This window comes from Bos indicus, chromosome 12 (genome assembly GCF_029378745.1).
Source record: "Bos indicus isolate NIAB-ARS_2022 breed Sahiwal x Tharparkar chromosome 12, NIAB-ARS_B.indTharparkar_mat_pri_1.0, whole genome shotgun sequence".
Taxonomy (NCBI): Eukaryota; Metazoa; Chordata; class Mammalia; order Artiodactyla; family Bovidae; genus Bos; species Bos indicus.
Genome location: NC_091771.1, coordinates 51,913,122 through 51,934,621, shown reverse-complemented (window position 1 = coordinate 51,934,621; position 21,500 = coordinate 51,913,122). Strand labels below are relative to the sequence as shown.

Below are 21,500 nucleotides of genomic sequence, written 5' to 3'. Positions count from 1 at the left end.
GCCCCGCCTCCCACGCGGAGGTGTGTCCGCTGCCGCAGCCACTGTTTATCTGTCGGCCCGAACCAGCTGCAACCCGCCCCAGGGACTCTCCTTTCTTGTAGCTGCTCCGCCTCTCTAAACTTTCCACCCCAGAGACTCTTAGGCATCTAGCTGGCTCCAGCCCTCTCAGGTTCGGCTTCAAGACGAAAAAAGAAACAAAACCCTAAAAGCCGCAGTCACGTTTCGGGGAGGAACGCTGCCGACACTTCCCGGGGAACCAGGGGACGAGGCCCCTAACCGTGCGGGACGGAGCGCGCTCCCGCGTGGGTGCGGCCCCTTCGCGTTCCCTGGCTCATCCTCCTGGAACTCGCCGCGGCGGACACGCGCCCGCCCCTCTAGGCGGGGACGCGCCGCCGGGGGAAGCGCGCGGCCGCGAGCCCGGGCGCCATTTTGGTTTCTGTCTCTGGGCCGCGGCGCCGAGAACCTACGCGGTGGCTGCAGCTCCCTGCAGCCGTCCCTCTCCCGGCGACAAAGGGACCCAGGAGAAGGACACGGACGGCGCGAGACTGAGGAGGGCGGCTTCTGTCCGGGCAGCCAGAGCCGCAAAGGTGGAGCCGCGTTGGCGTCCCCCAGGCGACCAGCGCTTCGGATGCGGGCGGAGCGCGGGGGGCCGCGGCGGCGAGAGCGCGAGGCGCGGGGCCTCATGTGAGAGCCGCGGGACCAGCCGCCCCCGGAGTCCGGGGTGGAGCGTCGGGGAAGCCGCCCTCGGCAGCAGGTAACGGTGGAGGGCCGGGGCCGGAGCCTCGCGGCGGCGGCAGGAACCGGGTAGGGTCGCGGAGGTGGGCGGGCCGGGGGCGGGGGGGGACACGGGGACCCGAGAGTGCGGGGCGGGACGCGGCGCCTGGAGCCTGTTTGGGGGCGTTGCCCCGCGAACCTGCTTCAAAACATGTCAACAAGGCGTGGTGCGCGCACAGCGCCCGGCGGCTGCCTCCGCGCGACGCCGCCGCCGCCGCGCCCGGGGCTCGCCGCGCCTGGCGCCCGGCTTCGTGACTCTCGACGGGGCCTGGTGACCGACACCCTAGAGCTCGCGCTCGGCCTGGCTTTGAGAAATGAGGGACATTAAGATGTCAAAACAGACCGCCCTGCGTAGGGCGCGGGAGACAAGTCTGGGAAAGCCAATTCGAGGAGGTGGCGCCGGAGGAGGGGAAACCTCGGATGCGCGTAGCCAAGTGGAAAAGTTGGTCAACTTGTGATGAGCAGCTTTTGCCCCTGCTTTGAGCGAGAGTAGCTCTTTTAGGTGGAATTGCAGACAGGGATCAGGAAAAAGCCTATTATGTGATTGGCCTGCATCGCTGTGCTTAGAGATAAGCAGTTATTTCGTTGCTGAACATGTCCAATATCTCTCAGATCTTTCAGAATCTTTTTTTCTTCTCCTGAAATCTTTATAAAAATGCCACCAACTCCCAGTATCTACAAATGATCGGTGAACCAATTTTCACCACCCCACTCTCTAATACCATCTAGTTCTGAGAGTCAGACTGTTTGCACCTTTCAGTCTTTGTATTCCAGCCGAAGAATGCATGTCATTTTTGGTATTAGTCAAAAGCAGAGCATAAATGGAAAGGAAATGTGATGGCAAAATAGGCTTTTTAGAGCTAAATACAAATGAGCTTTTAAAATTACTATGATCGCAGTGTACTAAAAAAACAATGAAGGGCACATAGCCAAGTGTTCTCTTAGGCTCTTCATCTGATGAGCAAAGTGACTGCTCCTTTCAGAGCGTATGGAAATGTGAAGAGTTAATACCATAATTCTCTGTGCTGCTCAATCAGGATGGGGTCTTTCGTCATTCCTTTGTTTTTTGAAGCTCCACAGGAGTATCAGTCTCACGGAATGCTTTTAGTGGCCCAAGTTGCATTGATTTTGGGGGGCCTGAAAAAGTCGCATTTTGAAGTGAACTGCCAGAGTCATGAAGCGGCCTAGTTTGGGTGCTCTCCTAAATCTAGGAGAGGTTGATCATCCATCTTCTCTGCACTCAAGTTCTAGTGTGAGAGGGATTTTCACTTTCACTCAAGTAAGAAGTCGATCAGTGACGTAAATTCTTTGCAGACTGTTAGATGCTTTAAGTTGTTTACCTGTCTTTATAGCACAGCTTCATGTGTAAATAGATTTAATAAAATACTTTTGAAGGCAGTGCAAATTTTTGCATGAATTGTCTTGGAAAAGATTTGATATTAAAATTTTTTCTTAGGTGCCCACTATGATCTGATGTTTTTACTCGTAAATGAGGGTAATACAGAAACATTTGTATTGGCATTTGGCCTTAAATTTTTGGTGTTGCTTTATATACTGTAATTCTGACATACTATGGTAGTCAAATATGACAATTTAAAGACTTTAGTTCAGCTAGAGACTGTTGTTTAATTGCTAAGTCATGTCCTGCTCTTTGCGACCCAGTGAACTGCAGTCTCTGTCCATGGGATTTCCCAGGCAAGAATACTGGAGTGGGTTGCCATCTCCTTTGCCAGGGTATCTTCCTGACCAAGGATTAAACCCACATCTCCTGCAGCGGCAGGTGGGGTTTTTTTTTTTTTTTTTTTTACCACTGAGCCACTAGGGAAGCCCTCTTTTTAATATGTCAGCTTTTGTTTTGTACTCCATTTGGAAAAACATTGAAATATACTTTTATTTAAAACAAGGATGCAATAGACAAAAGAAAGTATTTGTTGTTAGAATCAGCAGTGTATTAGCAAAGATAATTGTGTAAATAAGGTCGTCGTCTTATTTTTGTTTATGTATCCGTATGAATCATTCCATCTTTAAATTGAATAGTTCTGGTTTTAGAAGACTTTTCTCCAGGAATAGAAGATCAACATTCTGTAGTGAGAGGTAGAAATTATAAAAATAACTTCATTCTTTTTTGAATCTCAGTATCTCAAAATGCTGAGTAGTTTTAGGTAGTCAGAAGAGAAATTATAAACCCTGGGTAGCAAACTCTTTGTTCTTTGACCCAAATTTTGTATGCTCAAATTAAAGTACGCCTTCAGGATAAGTTAAAGCGGAAAAATGGGTCATAATGACAGTGTTATCTCAACCTTTAGTGAGACATTATTCATAGGAGAGTATTTTTTGTTTTAATACTAAAGATGACATTATAGATTATACATCTCTTCTCTAAACATATTGAAAAACGTATTCTTTGTTCCACATGTAAGTTTTAGTCTTCCATAAAACTAGCCTCTTGCTGTCACCTCTCATTTTTTGTTTTCCCTTTCTCTCCCTCTGCACAGGAGAATATACATCATTTATTTCACTTAATGTATAGTTGAAAGTAGGAGTAATGGGAATAGGCAGTTTATTGCACATGTCCTAAGACTTCCTGGACTGGTCTTAATGGCATGAGAGCCAGGGTCGTCTGCGCCCAGTCCTTCAGAGTTTTAGCTGGCTACTGGAAAGAAAGAGTCTGCAGAGATGTATTTGGTTGAGAGCCATGCACGCGTATGTTTGTCCCACACAGGAATCAGAATTCTGACGTGCTGATATGCCAGGAGCAGGGAGTTGGAGCTACAAGCCATCCTGTGTGAAAAAGCTGTGACTCTAAATCCAAACTGTACCTGCCAGAAACTGCTCTCTAGAGACAAAAGAATCGCAGGCTCTGAACTAAATAGAGGTACCAGTGAGTGGACTGCAGTTGCCCTCATTTAGGTAGAACCTTCAGTACTTAAATTTCCAGATAAAACAAGACCTTTTATCTGATTGCAGTGTAATTCATTGACATTAACAGGCATGTGTAAAGTTTAACAAAGCATATTGGCAAAGAAAATTCATTATGTAATCCCACTACAGTTGTTATGCCACAATTATGAATATAACATTATACAGTCCCACTATTACAGTTACTATATTAATGTGGTAATCTATTTCCAATGTGTTTTTCTCATACATGAGCTTGTGTTCTCACACATTCTCATATACACTTCATATTAAAATAAATTTAGGATCACTGTTTGCCTTCTGGCTTGAACCTCTGTTTCTACTTTAATGTTTTTAATACAAGACTACTTTCCTATACCTGAGTTCAGCAGCCATCGATGTCTCCATTCAAAAGCCCTGCTGCTGCTGCTGCTGCTAAGTCGATTCAGTCATGTCCGACTCTGTGGGACCCCATAGACGGCAGCCCACCAGGCTCCCCCGTCCCTGGGATTCTCAAGGCAAGAACACTGGAGTGGGTTGCCATTTCCTTCTCCAATGCATGAGAGTGAAAAGTGAAAGTGAAGTTGCTCAGTCGTGTCCGTCCATGGGATTTTCCAGGCAAGAGTACTGGAGTGGGCTGCCATTGCCTTCTCCGTTCAAAAGCCCTAGTACTGTTTAATTCATCACAAGATGCCAGTGTGTTTCTGTTATCCCCATTTTACAAATTGAAGCCCAGGAAGGTCAAGTAATTTGTTAATAGCCACATAAACAATGAGAGGGAGAGCCAGGGAGCACGATTCCAGAACCCAGTCTCCTTACTCACACTACGATTTTACGCAGTGAAATAGTGGCTCAGATGGTAAAGAATCCGCTCGCAATGCGGGAGACCCCGGTTCAATCCCTGGGTTGGGAAGATCCCCTGGAGAAGGAAATGGCAACCCACTCCAGTATTCTTGCCTGGAAATTCTGTTCCTGTTGTACAGCAACACCAGATCCAAGTGGAATGAGGGCAGTACCAATACATAGAATAAACACTCAGTTGTCATTCAGAAATGCAACTTGGATAAAACATTGCAACAGCTAGTGAGGTGTTGGAAGAAGCAGCCACATTCCAGAGCAAATTTGTACAGTAGAGATGAGTTTGCTCGTTTTAGGCAAAGTCTGGGTCTGGCAGTAACACACATGACGGGTACTCACTGTGGAAAGATCTGTCAATGACTTCGTTCAGATCCTTTCTGAACGTTCCTGTGGCTCTGGCTGCCATGAATTCAAAAACTCAGATACAGTAGGTATCCTTAGATGACTTCTAAGAAATCTTGAGGAAATGTCCCTGTAGGTTCTCTTTTGTATTTCTTAATAGTTGACTACAACTTTGAAAATATAAATGCATGGTTTGGTTTCAAAGCTATGATAAACTTCTTCCCCACATAGTACAGTGCAAATACACATGCTTAAAAGCAACTGCCAAAGATGTAAGGTTGTGAAATAACAGTTCGTCTCTACTGGTGTTTTTTTAATTATATTTTGCTTTGACGTTCTTCTCCTTGAGTGTCTGGTCCAGTTCTCCTGCGTGTTTATGTTTGTATTTGTAGGCACGAGTACACATATCTCAGCGACAGAAGAATGAATTTTGGATTTGTGTCTATTGAAAAGTTAAGTATAAAAAAAGAATGATGAATTTTTTTCTGAATAGGATGAAACGAGGAGGAGGAAGAGATAGTGGCCATGATTCATCAGAAGAAGGTATTGCCGAGAAATCCAAGAGACTGCGGGCTGCAAGTGAGCATTCTCAGACTTGTGATTGGGGTAATCTCCTTCAGGACATTGTTCTTCAAGTATTTAAGTATTTGCCTCTTCTTGACCGGGCTCATGCTTCACAAGTTTGCCGCAACTGGAACCAGGTATTTCACATGCCTGACTTGTGGAGATGTTTTGAATTTGAACTGAATCAGCCAGCTACATCTTATTTGAAAGCTACACATCCAGAGCTGATCAAACAGATTATTAAAAGACATTCAAATCATCTACAATACGTCAGCTTCAAGGTAATACTTTAAATCCTTCTTTTTAAAAATAAAGTGTATTTAGTGGCTTTTGTGGGGGCTTCCCAGTTGGCGCTAGTGGTAAAGAACCCACCTGCCAATGCAGGAGACAGACGCAGGTTCGATCCCTGGGTTGGGAAGATCCCCTGGAGGAGGGCATGGCAACACACTCCAGTATTCTTGCCTGGAGAATCCCATGGACAGAGGAGCCTGGAGGGCTCTGGTCCATGGTTTATCAGAGTCGGGCATGACTGAAGCGACTTAGTATGTACGCATGCAGTGGCTTTTGTGTCCTAAACTGATACATTTTCCCTTGTTTTTAAACTATTGCCTTTCTAGGCAACGTGCTTAAAGATTTAGAGTAACTGTGTACTTTAGAGGCTGTCACAAATAACTATCGAGCTAAATTATTCCATTTTATTGTAAATCTTAATAATTTAAATTATTTTCATAATTTCTTGAAAACAGAAGCAACCATTAAATAAAGATAAATCATATACTTAAACTGTCACATTGAATTATTATGAACAAATTTGAGCCAAAAAAAATATATATTAGATGTAGAGATTTTTATTAAAGCTTTAATTTAATAAAATAAAGTGAGTTTTGTTTATTAATGGCTTTGTGATTGGAGTTCCTTAAAGAGAAAGGAGATATAGAAACTCTATATAAAAAGTTTAGATGAATATATTTTAGAGAGAAATAGAACAAGGTACATGAAAGATGACAAAGAGAACTATTTCTTTTCTTTGCCAGCAGGGACATACTGGAAGTTAGGCAGTAATGAGATAAATGAAGTGAGGCTGCTTTTTGAGAGGTTCAGAGTGGTTTAAAGAATCACAGGGGTGTGTGTGAGCAGGCTTGTCATGTTTTGTTCTGGGGATGAATAATGAAATATGGATATGTTCACTAAATCCTTAACACATCCTGTAATTACTGTTGAGTAACACATGAATACCTGATTTGCCGTACGCAGCTGATGTTAAAACAGGTCAAGTTAAACCCAGATATTGCAGTGATTCTTAAGCCAGAGATCCTTGCCAAAACTAAAGTCTTGTCTGCTCCCAAGACTGCTGTTCTGTTTCAGCTGGAGATTGTGTGTGTGTTCCCTCATGTGTGTCACAGGAGGAGAGGCCTGATGTTGGGAATCGGTGGGTGTCTTATGGCTGTCTTTCCAGAAAACTGCACAAAGACACTTAGGCCACAGAGTGAAGGATTGCTAGGTTTAGTGAGTAAAAATAAGGGATGCCTAGTGGATGTCAGGTAATCTGTGGCTAACTGTCAGTGCAAATATCCCTTGCATTATTTAAGTAAGTAAGTAAAGTCGCTCAGTCGGGTCTGACTGTGACACCACGGATGGTAGCCTACCAGGCTCCTCTGTCCATGGGATTTTCCAGGCAAGGATACTGGAGTGGGTTGCCATTTCCTCCTCCTTGCATTATTTGGGATATCTAATGCTTAACTGGATGACTTGGATGTTGTGTCTCAACCCTAGCTGAGGGCAAGGCTGGGGGAACGGTGGGAGGATAGAACAGACAAAAATCCAGGAACTCCTCATGTGTTGTCCCTTTCTTGCCTGCCCATGAGGAAACTTGAAGAGCCTTCTCCTTGGTTTCAGTCATCTTTGAATTGTCTAAAAGTGTTCTTACGGTAAATCCTATAACAAGATGAGTATAACATTAATCTCCTAGGTCTAAAGACCAATTCCATCCAGTGGATTGGCTGTTTCAGTGTTACCCTGTGGCACAGCTCAACTGTATCCAACTTGTATAACCATCACAAAATCATTTCTCCTATAAGTTTAAGCATTTGGGGGGGGGGGGGATTGTTTATTTTTCTGAGGAAATTTCTGATTTCCAAAAACACACCCCAAGATCCTTCTGAGCTCTCCTGATAATATTTGTGTTTAATTCATCACTGACTGTAGGCCAAAGAATCTTGTAGTCAGAGTTATTAAGGTAAAATCATGGTTCTCAAACTTTATGTGCATCAGAAATGCCTGGAGTACTTCTTAAGACAAGGATTGCTGGGTTCCTCCCCACCCCCATCCCTGTTTCTGATTCGTGTAGTCTGGATTGGGCATGAGAGTGTGCATTTCTAACAGGTTCCCTGATGATGTTGTTGCTATTGGTTCAGGACCACAGCAGTTCTCAAAAGAACCACTGATATAAAGAAACTTAGCCAAAGAATAAAAATAGCTCTGAAACTGTAATGTAAATCGGTGCATCAGTTTTACAGCAGGATCTTCAGAATATTTTTGGGTTAAGGTAAGGTACATCAATCTGGAAATTAAATGATGTTACTTTTAACTACACTGTTTAAGGTGCTTTATAGCCTGGGGGACAACTCCTTTTTTGAAAGAAGAGCTCCTTCTGTCCTTAAGGAGCTTTTTGGTCATGTTTCCCTTCCCCTCCAGGAAAGGTCTGTGCAGAAGAGTATATGGTCGCAGTGTATGGGCACTTCTCATTTGGTTCAGGTTTTCATGTTTGACTAATTGGAGACTCTTATTTTACTTCACATTCATGTTTCAATTAATAACATTAATGATGAATCCCAGGTTGTGATTTACCTGAGTCTCTTGAGTAAATACTCATTCAGTTTGGTTTAAAGCATTTGTACCGTTGGCACTGTATTTACATGTATGATATGATCCACTACCAAATATATAATTATTTTTCAAAGATTATAAATTTATGTTTACACTAGGTTTTACAGTCCATTTGGAATAAATCAACTTAATGGCTAAGTGCTTTTAATATTAAGTATCTTATCACGGTCAAAGTTAAGTCTTGACAGTTGCCCTTATAATTTTTCAGGGGGATTCAGAAAAGGCTGACATTGTATGTGAGGGTAGATGATTGAAAGGATAAATATTAATTCTTTAAATTATAATGCAGTAAACTAATAACTGTATTTCTTGCTTTTGTAAAGTTAAAATGTACACAGAGAAGTGTGACCATATTCATGTGTAAAGAATGTCTCTTTTCTCAGGTGGACAGCAGCAAAGAGTCAGCTGAAGCAGCTTGTGATATATTGTCACAGCTTGTGAACTGCTCTTTAAAAACGCTCGGACTTATTTCAACTGCTCGGCCAAGCTTTATGGATTTACCAAAGGTATCTGCTGTTTTGTTCTTTGTTTTTTTGTTTTAATTTTTACTGAGAAATCCAGGGAAACTCTACCCATTTCTTGCATTTATAGTGGGAATATAAGAAAAGTGGTGTGTGTATATTGAAAAACCAGTTACTATTTAGAATATTAAGTCTTAAATGATTTTTTTTTTCCTGTTTTTGAATCACTTTGTGCTGCTTTTTGGGTAATGTTAAAAAGTGATTGAATTTGCAGAGGATTCTGTATGAAATACTGAAATAGACTAAGTAAAACTGAGATATAAGTATGTTAGAAGAAAAGAGACATATATCAATAGATGCTCTTTTTTGGACTTTCAGAGCAGATTGGTGAGATTATAATGAAAGAAAAGTAGTGCCAGTATTAAGAGCAGATGGAGCTCTCTTAGAAAATCTTTTGTTGATTGTGTAAAGATTGCTTCTTGAGCACAGTTAATATTAGTACAGTTAGGATTAATTTTGGAGAAGGTGATGGCACCCCACTCCAGTACTCTTGGCCTGGAAAATCCCGTGGACGGAGGAACCTGGTAGGCTGCAGTCCATGGGGTCGAGAAGAGTCAGACACGACTGAGCAACTTCACTTTCACTTTTCACTTCATGCATTAGAGAAGGAAATGGCAACCCACTCCAGTGTTCTTGCCTGGAGAATCCCAGGGATGGAGGAGCCTGGTGGGCTGCCGTCTCGGGGGTCGCACAGAGTTGGTCACAACTGAAGTGATTTAGCAGTAGCAGCAGGATTAATTTACAGATTTTATTTAAAACTTTTTTTGGTGAAATTTATATTCATAATAAATTGTATATTCACATATATGTTCTAACTTGCTCCTGCATGTAATTAGAAATAGTCTCTTTCTCTAATAATTATTGTCTTAAAATAGAAAAATAAGTGTGCATTTTCAGAAGGGCAACTAATGAAGTCCCTGTGTATGTCAGCTCATATTCTGTAGGTTAGTATCCAGCAGTAAATCATAAGGTTTTATCAGAGTACACCACAAGCTAAAATATAGACACCTCTTTAAACACCTAATTGTTGAATTTACTAGGATGATTCAGGAAGACATACACCTCTTTTTATTGCAGCACTACACAGATAATGTGTTTTTTACAAATTGAAGATTTGTGGCAACCCTGTGTCAAACAAGTCTATTGATGTCATTTTTCCAACAGCATTTTCTCACTTCATGTCTCTGTGTCACATTTGGGTAATTCTTGAAGTATTTCAGACTTTTTCATTATTATTTGTTATGGTAATCTATGATCAGTGATCTTTGACATTACTATTGCAAAAAGATTACAACTTGATGAAGACTTAGGTGATAGCATATTGTAGCAATAAAGTATTTTTTAATTAAAGAATATACATTGTTTTTAAAATGTAATCCTATTTACATTAATAGACTATAGCATAGTGTAAACATTACTTTTATATGAAGTGGGAAACAAAACTTGTGTGACTTGCTTTATTGTAATAGTAGCTTTGTTGTGGTGATCCAGAACCGACTCCCGCATTATCTGAGTTATGTTTGTGTTACTAGCTTGAATGTATATTATAACCCAGGTTGTTCAATAGAATGTCAGTAACAGATGTATCACAGGTTGATTTCAAAGTCTCAATAAGGTACATTTGAGATAAATTATTTCCTCATGTAAAATAAGGGAAGTGGGCGAGAGTCAGCTTGTATCAACATTTTCAGATTCTGAGGACATGAGTTCAGTCATGTGGTTTTCAAATTGAATATGCATACCAATCATCTTTGAAACTTCTAAACTTTGGATATTCCTAGTCCCAAATTTCTTTTTCTTAAGAGCAGTCCAGGTGGTTCTGATTACAGTGATGCAAGGCCCTCACTCTTAAGAGGTACCGAGTTACATGGTATAGTAGTGCCTTGTTTAAGCTTCATATGGGAAGTGAAATCATCTGAATTGGTTTTTCTATTACATACTGTAGTTAGAAAGCTATAAACATACGGTATATATAGGCTATACCATGCTATAAGGTATGTTGGATATAATTTCCTTTTTTCTCTTTACTCAGGATGGTCACTATGCATATCTAGTACTAATATTGTACTTTCCTGTCATTTTGGTTTGGGGAACTGGGGGTGCGTCTGGACTGCTTGCTTCCTCATTCAGTAAGCATAGGGTGCTTATGCTCTTTTCTTTCTTTTCCTGTTAATGGCTTTTGTAGAAGATTGAAATAGGCTGTTGATACATCTTGGAAATCCTGAGAGAACCGAAGAGATCATGAAAGAAGCGTATTTGACCAGAGCTAACTCTGACGGAAGTGGGAAAAAGGAAGGCAGAGATGGAGTCATGCATATACTAATGTCATGCGATCGTAGAAGATACAGTTGAATTTGATAGGGAAATCCAGTTAGGAGAAAGACGTTAACATTTAAGTTGTTGAACAGCTACTTAATCAAAATTTAAATTGTTATTTAACCACAATAGGAAAAAGTAATTTAGGAAATGTGACCAAGAAGATAATGTTTCTTGTACTTTCTTGGCTACTAGCCTGCCCTTATCTCTTTCTCTGATGTAGTGAGTCCATTGGATATGGCTTATTAGCTCTGATTCAGAGTCCCATACTTTGTGCTTTAATTCTGGTTTCCCTACAGTGGTTCCTTTAGGTCAGATTCTGTGTCCAACAGGATATTATAATTATTATATAGAATATTACATAATAAAGTATAGATTATTAATTGGTACATATGTATTTAAAATACCTTAAAATAGCTTTGACAGTAGTATAATTTAACATATTTAAAGGAATTTTAAATTTGGAATTTTTACTTAGTTATGATTTTTATTATTTTAGAATCAAGTTTTATGTGAGCTTCCATATTCTAAATAAGTCTTATATAGCTTCTAAGTTCATTGACTTTAATTTTTGATGATTATGCTAATAGCTGTTACTATTTTAATGGTCATTACTGTCACCAAAGAAGAATGCCGTTTGGTGTTAAATACACTGGAGCAGGGTTTCCAGAGAAGGTGATGTGAAATGTCTGAGAGGCTTTCTCATTCAGGGTTCCACAGTTCCTCTGTTTACTGACCAGTGACTTGTGATTCAGAGACACCTGTCCTGAGGCTTGAAATCTTTTTTTCCCTAAATAAAAAGGCCCTTTACAAAGATGGCAGGAGATCACCCCTCTCTACCATATTGCTACCATATTCCCTCAACAGAGGGAGGGGCTGCTGCTACCCCAAAACTGTTACAAATGCATCATCAGGGTTCAGATGAACTATATATGTATTATATGAAGACCCTTCAAGTCTCTGTTTGTAAAAACTGAAGCAGTGTTTTCATTGTTTTTGTTTTTCAGTCTCACTTTATCTCTGCACTGACGGTTGTGTTTGTAAACTCCAAATCCTTGTCCTCGCTGAAGATAGATGACACGCCAGTAGATGACCCCTCGCTCAAAGTCCTCGTGGCCAACAACAGCGATACGCTCAAGCTGCTGAAAATGAGCAGCTGCCCTCATGTCTCTCCAGCAGGTGCGGTGGTGTTTTGCCAGATATTTTAGTAAAATGTATTGTGTTTATCAAATTAAGGAGCATTCATAATTACTGACCTTGAAGGTGGGTTCATAGGATTTATTTCCTCTGTATTGCATAATATTTTTGATGTAAACAGTAGTGTAAATTCTGTAGCATTCCTAACCTAGACACTTACTTTCACCTTTTCTAATCTCCTTTGGCAGTTCGTGTCCAACCTGTGCCAGAAAATGTATAAATTAAAAAAATAAAAGGAAGGGACGGTATGAGGTCGGCCTGAGATGGCCATTTTGGTGAAGTAGACTTTTCTCAAATCGTGGTTGAGCTAACAGGGTAGTTTTGAGTCATAGCAGTCTCACAAATGCTTTTCATTTCATGACATAGAAAAGAGCTGTGCTGAAGTCATCACCTCACATTTTGCAAGATAACCTTTTCCAAAGTTGAGTTTTGGAGCTGAAAGCCCATCAGATGGAGGAGTAGCATTATTAAAGCTCTTTCCAGCTTTTCTTGCATAACTTAAGCATTATTACATTATTCAGTTTGAGAGCATTTAAATTTCATATGGTTTGTATTGTAAAATGATTATAAACCTACAGTTTGTGTTAGTCTCACGCTTCACTCCTGACTTGCCCTCCTACTACTGACATCTCTCCCAACCCTTCAGCTGTGTTATTTGGGAAATCTGTTTTGATCTCTTAACAGAATACTTCCCCCTCTTCTTGTTGTTACTGAAGCCTGGCCTTCCCCTAAGAAAATGATTCCTTGTCGGATGGACATTACTTCCTGTCCTTCCTTGTCTCCCACATGGAGAGTCTGGTTGATGGGAATGGTGACGTCTATGTATTGTGGTGTTTTCCTAGCTTTTTTTGCCGCTTCTAGATTATCACTGATGGTGATAACCTAAGTATAATTAGAAGTTAGGAAGATTGGGCTTTGGCAGTTCCTTCTTATTGTGATCTTAGTCACATTTTACTGTCCACTGTACAGAGAGTATGGTCCATGCTCCATAGCTTCATAGTGTACCAAGTTCTTTGTATCCTGACCTTCACCTCTCTCTGCTTTTTACTCACATGCAGCTTTTATTTGAGTCCTAGATAATGACAGTTCTTTGTACATGTGTTTGGTCAGTATACTGTACCCTGAGGAATACCTTTAACAAATTTCTTTTTTTCATTTCTTCATCTTGCTAACTCCAGTCCAGCCTTCAAAATTTAGTTCACGTGTTCCACTTTTTTCTTAATCCTGTCTGGTTTAGAACCCCCACCTACTGTTTCCAGAGCACTCTGAATGTAACCTGTAGTACTTACACACTGTATGAGAGCCTTTGGGTCTCTGGTTTCTCCATGAAACTGAGTTCATTATTCTCTTTATCCTGGTACATCCCATGTTCGTTTATTTTTATTAAATATATATGTCAATTCTCATAGTATAAGCTTGCTTGATCTTACCAAGCTTGAATGGCATTTGGATTAGTTGTTTGGTAAAGAGAGAGCTTTCCTGTAGTATTCTTTAAGAATATAAGCATAGAGAGTTTTAAATTTAATACTTGTGTGTATTCTTTCTGTTCATATTTTGCATGTTTAGATGGTTTCTTTCTCTAAATTGAAATTAAAGAACTGTTTTCTATGCTTTCTTCACCGAACAGTTTTTCAGTTCAGTTTTTATCAAACAATTGTTCCCATTTCATATAGTCCTTACAGTTGTCTGTTGCCGGACCTCTAAGTACCATTTGACACCAGTGACTGTTCTTTTTGTTTATTTAAAAATTTTAATTGGAGGATAATTGCTTTATGGTGCTGTGTTACTTTCTGCTGTGTAACAGCATGAATCAGCCGTAAGTATACATTTATCTACCCCCGTCTGAGCCTCCCCCACCCCTTGCATCATCCTTCTGTATGACAGTTCGTGATTTTCCTCCTTCCTCTGATTGTTCCCACTCTGTTTCCTTTGCTAGTTTCTCTTTTCCTTCCTTAAATTTTGGTGTCTCCCTGTGTTTTGTACTGGGCCCTTTGTTATTTTACTCTGTAAACCCCGGGCTGTATCATCTTCATCAGCGGCTTCAGTTATGTTCTGTATGTATGTTAACGCCTCCTCCTTTAGTGTTTCTGGAACTCCAAAGCTATGTGTTGAACTGCCAATGACTCAGTGCCTCTAGACTGTCTCTGTGGTATGTCAGACTAATGATCGTCCTTTCCCCTTTTTGAAGTCTCTTACATCTCCCTTTTTACCATCTCAGTGAATGGCACTGCTTGTTTCGTTATCAGGGACCTAATAGACATCCTTGAATTCTTGTACCCTTACTTTTACATCCCTGTAGTCACTGAGGTCTGGCAACTCCATCACTGATAATAGGCTTTAAATCTCTGTGCTGGGGACTGAATTTGTGTTGTTCTCCTCACCTCCTGCCCCAGTTCACATGTTGATGCCCTACTCCCCAGTGTGATAGTGTCTGAAAGTGGGTTGGGAGTTATTTGGAGACTCTTTGGGATTAGTGCTTTTCTAAGAAAGAATAGGAAAGATATCTGGTCTCTCTTTCTGCCATGTGAAGACACAGCAAGAACATGGCCATCTATTAGCCAGAAAGAGTTCTGGCCCTTGCAGAACCCAGCCTTTCTGGCTCCTTGATCTTGGACTTCCAGCTTCCAGAAATGGGAGAAATAAATGTTTATTGTTAAGCCACTCAGTCTGTGGTATTCTGTTAAGCAGCTGAAATTAACACTGCCTTCCTTCATCTCTAATCTAGCTCAGTGAGTGCCCTTGTGAGTACCCTCTTAACTGATTTCCTAACTTGCAGCCTTGCTCTTTTCTAATTTGATTTCCACGGTAGCGCCAGAGTAATCTTTCTAAAATAGAAATTTGATTTTTTTTTTTTTTTAACCTCCAGTTTCCTTCAAAACTTCTCACTATGCTTTACATAAGATCCAAACTCCTTACTGAGGCTGACAGGGTGTCCCATATGATCTGGTCCTTGTCTATTGGGTTTCAGTCTTTGACATACTCTCTTATTTACATATTACGTGTTGTGTTCCCTTCATTTCTTAGAATGTTTGTGTTTTTGTCCATGTCTGAGTGTTTGCACAGGAAATAACCATTAATTTCTCTTGTCTACTTGCCTTTTGCCTTTGCTTGATTCTTCTAATTCTGTAGGTCTGTGATAGTTTTGGAAATTCTTCCCTAATTTCCTTGTTAACACTTGCAGAGTGTTCTTGTTTAATTATCTGCTGGCTTTCTGTTAGGATAAGGATGTTTTGTTCCTGTTGACTCTCTATCATCCTAAAACCAGTTCTTAACATTTAAGACACTCAGTAATTACCAGCTGAACTAATGAACTTTTAGCTACTTAGTTTTCTTTCTTGTTGATAGGCCAACATTTGCCTCATAGTTCTTTTATGGTTGAATATTTAACTTGTTTCCACTATTTCCTTTGATTTAAAAAAAATGAACTATTTTGCACATAGTTTTACTTCTGTTAATTCCTTCCTTTGGTCAAATTAAATAAAGAAGTGGAAGAGCTAGGTCAAAGAGTTCAGATTTTTTTTTTTTTTAATGTTTCTTGCTGTGTTTTTTTCCAAAATGAGTTGGATGAATTTATACCCCACGACCAGTGTAATAGTTTATTGAAATATAATTCATGTATGATACAGTTCACAGTGCGTTCATCACTTCAGTCAGTTTTAGAACACTTTCACTACCGTCCCATGTCCCACTTAGCTGTCACCCTCCAAAACGTTAGCCCAGCCAGTCCTAGGCAGTCTCTGATCTACTTCTGTCTCTGTAGATGTGCCTCTTCTGGACATTTCATGTAAATGGAATCATATGCGGTCCTTTATGACTGGCTTTCTTTCACTTAGCCTTACGTTTTCAAGGTTCATCCGTATTGTAGCATGTATAATATTTCATTTCTTTTTCTTGCCAAATGATATTCCACTATATGAATAATAACCATATTTTTCTGTTGATCAGTTGATGGATATTTGGGTTTACACCTTTTGATTATTATGAATAATTCTGCTCTGCAAATTTATATATAGGTTTTTGTATGGGCATATCATTTAATTTTTCTTGGGTGTATAACGATTGGAACTGCTGAATCATATCGTAACTCTGTGTAGGCATTTGAGAAACTGCTGGACCATTTTCCAAAGCAGCTGCGTCCTTTTACATTTCTACTAGCAGTGTTTAAGGGCTCCAACTTTTTGACCCCTCTTCAACATGTATTGTCTGTCTTTGATGATGGCTGTCCTAGTGAATGTAAACTGGTATCTTGCTGTGGTTTGATATGTATTTTCTTGAATTCTCAGATGTCTTTTCCTGTGCTTATCGACTATTTGTACATCTTCGTTGGAGAGAGGTCTACCTGGATGCTTTGCTTACGTTGTAATTAGGTTATTTGTATTATTGAATTGTAATAATGTACCAGTTTTATCTTTGTCATTGTTTTCTGTTAAAGATTTAAACACTTGTAACTGTGTGTTAGTTTTCTCTTGCTGCATATTTAACAAATGCAAATTTAGCAGTTCTTTGTTAGCACCTCAGTTCTTTAGGTGAGAGCTGGAGGCATGGCTTGGGTTTCTCTGTTCAGTCACAGAGGCTCTGAATCTGACTTCCTCTTTGCAGCCATCTAGAGGAAACTTTTTATAGGGTTCATGTGATAAGATTAGGATCGCCTGGCTAATCTTATTTTACAGCTAACTGTGCTATTTATAGCACTACATACTCATGGGAGTGCTCACCGTTATCACATGAACAGTTTTCAGAGGTTACAGCATGACATCTTGAGGACAACTTTTAGAATCATGCCTGTCACAGCTGTTTTAGTAGTTATTAAGGGATACCTCAAAGTTTCTTTCATTTGCATTTTGCTTACCATTACCTGTGTGTTTCTTTTTAGATGAAGCTTTATGTGATTGCAAAGAAGAGAGAGGTGTTCACGTTAACTTGGGTGATCAGGGTTTATTTCAGAGTATATATACACACCTTGTGGAGAATAGAAGCTTGGCAGCTGAGTAGTGAAGCACAGATGGCTTTTACTCCCTCTCTGGTGACTCTCTTGTACTGGTGATTCACTTTATCACTGCACTGATTCCACTGCCTACATTCTCCTCCCACTGCTTTGTAAAAGCTTTGGCTTACTGGTGACCTCTGTCTTGTCAACTTTCTGGGCAGTAGGTGAGCACATGCACTTAGGAGTCACCCAGTCTGTTTGAATTCCAGCTTTGCTATCTTTAGCTAGCTGACTCGACTTTAAAATAGAAAAAATACTTATTTTTCTAGATTTTTTGGGGGGTACTTGTAGGATAACATATCTAGCCTGACATGTCATACTTGTACAATAAATAGTAGATCATACGTTGTGTGTTTTGTTTCCTATCCTTGTTTCTAAACACAGGAACGAAAGGGCTTGAGTTTGTCATTTATCAAGTAGTATAAGGGTGTCTCTTTGGGGCAGAGTTATTACAGTAGGCCACTTCAGAGATGTGAAGCCAACCTTTGGTAAAACCTGCTCCTGCTCAGGGTTTTGAGTAGTTTTGAAGCATAGCACCTGAAGTATAAGGAACCAGTTAAAGAATGGTTAAGAGCTTTCTGAGAATGTAGAGCTTTAAAAATTATAATGTATATTTCCATTAATGTTAACTGAGCAATTTTCTTTTCATTGATCTAGTGATATCTCAGTATTTTTTTTTCTTAGAAATTTGACAAGCCTGTATTAGTAGTTAAACTGTTTGCTCATTTGATGGAAATCTTTTTAAAAAATTTTCTCAGATATTTCATATTGTTAATGTGAGTCATTATATCTGATTTTATCTTATTTTTTTCGTTATTAGATTTTTGAATGTCAGAAAATGTTTTAGCCTCTTCAGTGATCAAATAAATTTGTGTGTATGACTTTCTGCGGGTTCAATCGGTGCACCTAAACTTTTATAAGTTGTATAGCAAATGTGGTGAAATCTTACTGTAGGACATGTACTTATATTTTCGAACAGATGATGAACAAAAAATAATTGGGTCTTTTTTCTTTCAAGGTATCCTGTGTGTGGCTGATCAGTGTCATGGCTTACGTGAACTGGCCCTGAATTACCACTTGTTAAGTGATGAATTACTGCTTGCTTTATCTTCTGAAAAACATGTTCGATTAGAACATTTGCGCATTGATGTAGTCAGTGAGAATCCGGGACAGACTCACTTCCATACCATTCAGAAGAGCAGCTGGGATGCTTTCATCAGACATTCACCCAAAGTGAACTTGGTGATGTATTTTTTTTTATATGAAGAGGAATTTGATCCATTCTTTCGGTATGAAATACCTGCCACCCATCTTTACTTTGGGAGATCAGTAAGCAAAGATGTGCTTGGCCGTGTGGGAATGACATGCCCTAGACTAGTTGAACTGGTAGTGTGTGCTAATGGATTACGGCCGCTTGATGAAGAGTTAATTCGCATTGCAGAACGCTGTAAAAATTTGTCAGCTATTGGACTAGGGGAATGTGAAGTCTCATGTAGTGCCTTTGTTGAGTTTGTGAAGATGTGTGGTGGCCGCCTGTCACAATTATCCATTATGGAAGAAGTATTAATTCCTGACCAAAAGTATAGTTTGGAGCAGATTCACTGGGAAGTGTCTAAGCATCTTGGCAGAGTGTGGTTTCCAGACATGATGCCCACTTGGTAAAGGCCAGATGACCTAGGGCATGATGAATAGCACCTTAATTTTAACATACTGTATTATAATAAAAGTTTATTTCTGGTAGGTCTGATACAGTTCTTCTATTTTGTGGCACAGAAATTTGATACCTTCGTTGAGTATATAAGGGTTGTATTTTGGAAGACTCATGGCCCAGTTTTGGTCAGAAAACTTAATCTATTTCTCTAATATCAATCAGATCTCAGATAATTAAAAAGTGATTCAGATCTGAAATAACCAGTAATAAAGATTAAATATTTTATAGTCTGAAGGAAACAAATCCTATACATTGTAATATCTAATAAGGAAGTACTAATAAGTTTTCCAAAATATTCTCTATGCATTTTTTTAAAAATGTAAACTTGACATTTTAGGGTCTTCAGTTGTACATACACCTGTTATAAGGTGTTTAATATAGCTCAGGAAAGAGCATTTTGTGAGAAAAATGTAGGATATATTGAATCTCATGAAAAAGATTGGTTGAATGTTCTAAAATGTTGCAGAGCTATTTAAAGAGGTATATATAGTTAATTGGAACACTTAAACTGATGTCACACAGGGATTATTACAGAAAGATAATAAACAGAGCCAAGATCAAATTAAAGGAAAATAAGTGGACTAGAAGGGAGGCAATGTTTAGCTTTGTGTAAATTTTTAGGATTGCTCTATAATCTGCTAAACTATTATCAGTTCTTTTCTGTGATACATTACCACGTATGTGGCACTTGGGGCATCATATGTAAAGTAAGGAATGCTTTACCGGTTCTTCTTGGGTTTATCTTTGTTTAAACTAGTTTTGAAGCATTATATAATAATTGAAATGAGAAGCTTATGTATTTCAAAAAACCAAATTGAAATAAAGGTAGAACTTACAAATGTTTATAAATTGTTTCCATGAAAGAATATTAGTCTCCAGTGAATTTTAGTGATGGCTCATTTTTACATTTTCAAATTACATAGTTATGTAAGTAGAATTTTCAAAAATTACAAAAGGATCACCAATGTACAGTTCAGCATAAACTACAGTAAACTTAAAAGAGCATATATTTAAGTTCATAATCACATTTTTGAGTAAATATTGCTCAGTGGACTGGAAAATTTTAATAGAAAAATGTGTTTTGTGATTATTAATTTGGTTACACTGGTATTTTACATTATTTAAGTTAGGTAGCATTTTTACTACTTTCATATGAATAAGGTAATCCATACATTGTAGAAACTGTAAAAATACTAAGTTTGGGGCTGTATTTAGTCTTTAGGTATTATATCAACTTTGATTCTGAGCACTAGTGCTGGTAGCCATTTCCCTCCTGGGGAAATTAGACGTGATTTACCCCCAATGCAATCTATGAGTGCTTGAAAGTTAGAAAGCACCTTGGTAGATATGGAAGCCAAGTCTTATGAATCTATTTTTCAAATAGATTACCTTCCTAAGAATAAAGTGATTTTCTACATAATTTGTGCTTTCAAAAGTGATGGTATTCTGACCACATATAAATGGAAGAATAAAGGCTGATCTAGATATGGAAATTAAAAGCAATTATTATATATTCCTCCCTTAACAGTAAAAAAGCTTGGATTGTACAAGAAATACCTGTTAGTGGATAAGGCTTTTTTCTTTGAAAAACTTTGGGAAATGGATTTGACAGTATGTAATCAGTTCTACTAACCAAAGCTTTCTTTGGAAATGTACTTTTTGTACAAATTGAATTACATAATGCTTGAAATACTTTTGTCACTTTATAAGCAAAATGCATAGCACTTAATTTGTTTATACGGTAAAGTATATGTTAAATGCTTTTATCAATTTGAGAATAAAGATAGTTACTAATGCTGTTGTATTATTAGTTTTTTAAAACTGATTTTAAAACAAGTTAGATTCATGGTTTTAGTTTCAAATCCATATTTGATGGATATAATGTTAAATAATGTATATGACAGGATGGTTTGTTTTTAAATTGAAGATACAGGATTAGGCACTGAGAATAAGCATTTATAAAACAGACTGTTCAGAAATAGAATTCTTAGGATCCTTGAAACCAGCTAGCACTTTTAGAAACGTCTTTACATAAATCTGTACAATCAGAATATTTTCTAAACAATGTTATTTTCATCCCTGTCTTAATGACTTTCATAAAATAACTTCAGTTTACCTTGGTAATCTTTAATCTGGGCCACTAACAATATTATCAGGAAAAAACAGGCATGACTGAAGATTAAATCAATTTACTGCTTTCAAAGAATTTTTTATATTTATGGAAAATCTTAGGATAGAAGGGAAGGGTTGGTATGAAGAAGGCTCAGGCCTGAACTAGGTCCTTTAATAAGCTATAAATAAGCTCTGGGCTTCCCAGGTGGCTTAGACAGTAAGGAATCTGCCTGCAATGCTGGAGACCCTGGTTTGATCTGTGGGTCAGGAAGATCCCCTGCAGAAGGAAATGGCTACCTGCTGCAGTATTCTTGCTTGGAGAATTCCATGGACA

The 21,500-nt window shown here is 39.1% G+C and overlaps 1 protein-coding gene across 1 annotated transcript; it reads left to right on the top strand.

Annotated features, from left to right (window-relative positions):
* The first annotated feature begins 239 nt into the window (after positions 1-239).
* FBXL3 (F-box and leucine rich repeat protein 3) lies at positions 240-20,848 on the top strand. Its single transcript, XM_019971583.2, has 5 exons — positions 240-754; positions 5,366-5,717; positions 8,706-8,828; positions 12,167-12,338; positions 18,362-20,848. The coding sequence occupies exons 2-5, from the start codon at positions 5,367-5,369 to the stop codon at positions 19,003-19,005; spliced, it is 1,290 nt and encodes a 429-aa protein (XP_019827142.1). The 5' UTR covers positions 240-754; position 5,366; the 3' UTR covers positions 19,006-20,848.
* The last annotated feature ends 652 nt before the right edge of the window (positions 20,849-21,500 follow it).

What these genes read in the sequence shown, in the direction of transcription:
- FBXL3 (XM_019971583.2), top strand. Translation starts at nt 5,367, where the DNA reads ATGAAACGAGGAGGAGGAAGAGATAGTGGCCATGATTCATCAGAAGAA. An exon ending in GCTTTATGGATTTACCAAAG is followed by an intron (nt 8,829 to 12,166) that starts GTATCTGCTGTT and finishes TTTGTTTTTCAG; the next exon opens with TCTCACTTTATCTCTGCACT. An exon ending in CCCTCATGTCTCTCCAGCAG is followed by an intron (nt 12,339 to 18,361) that starts GTGCGGTGGTGT and finishes TTTTCTTTCAAG; the next exon opens with GTATCCTGTGTGTGGCTGAT.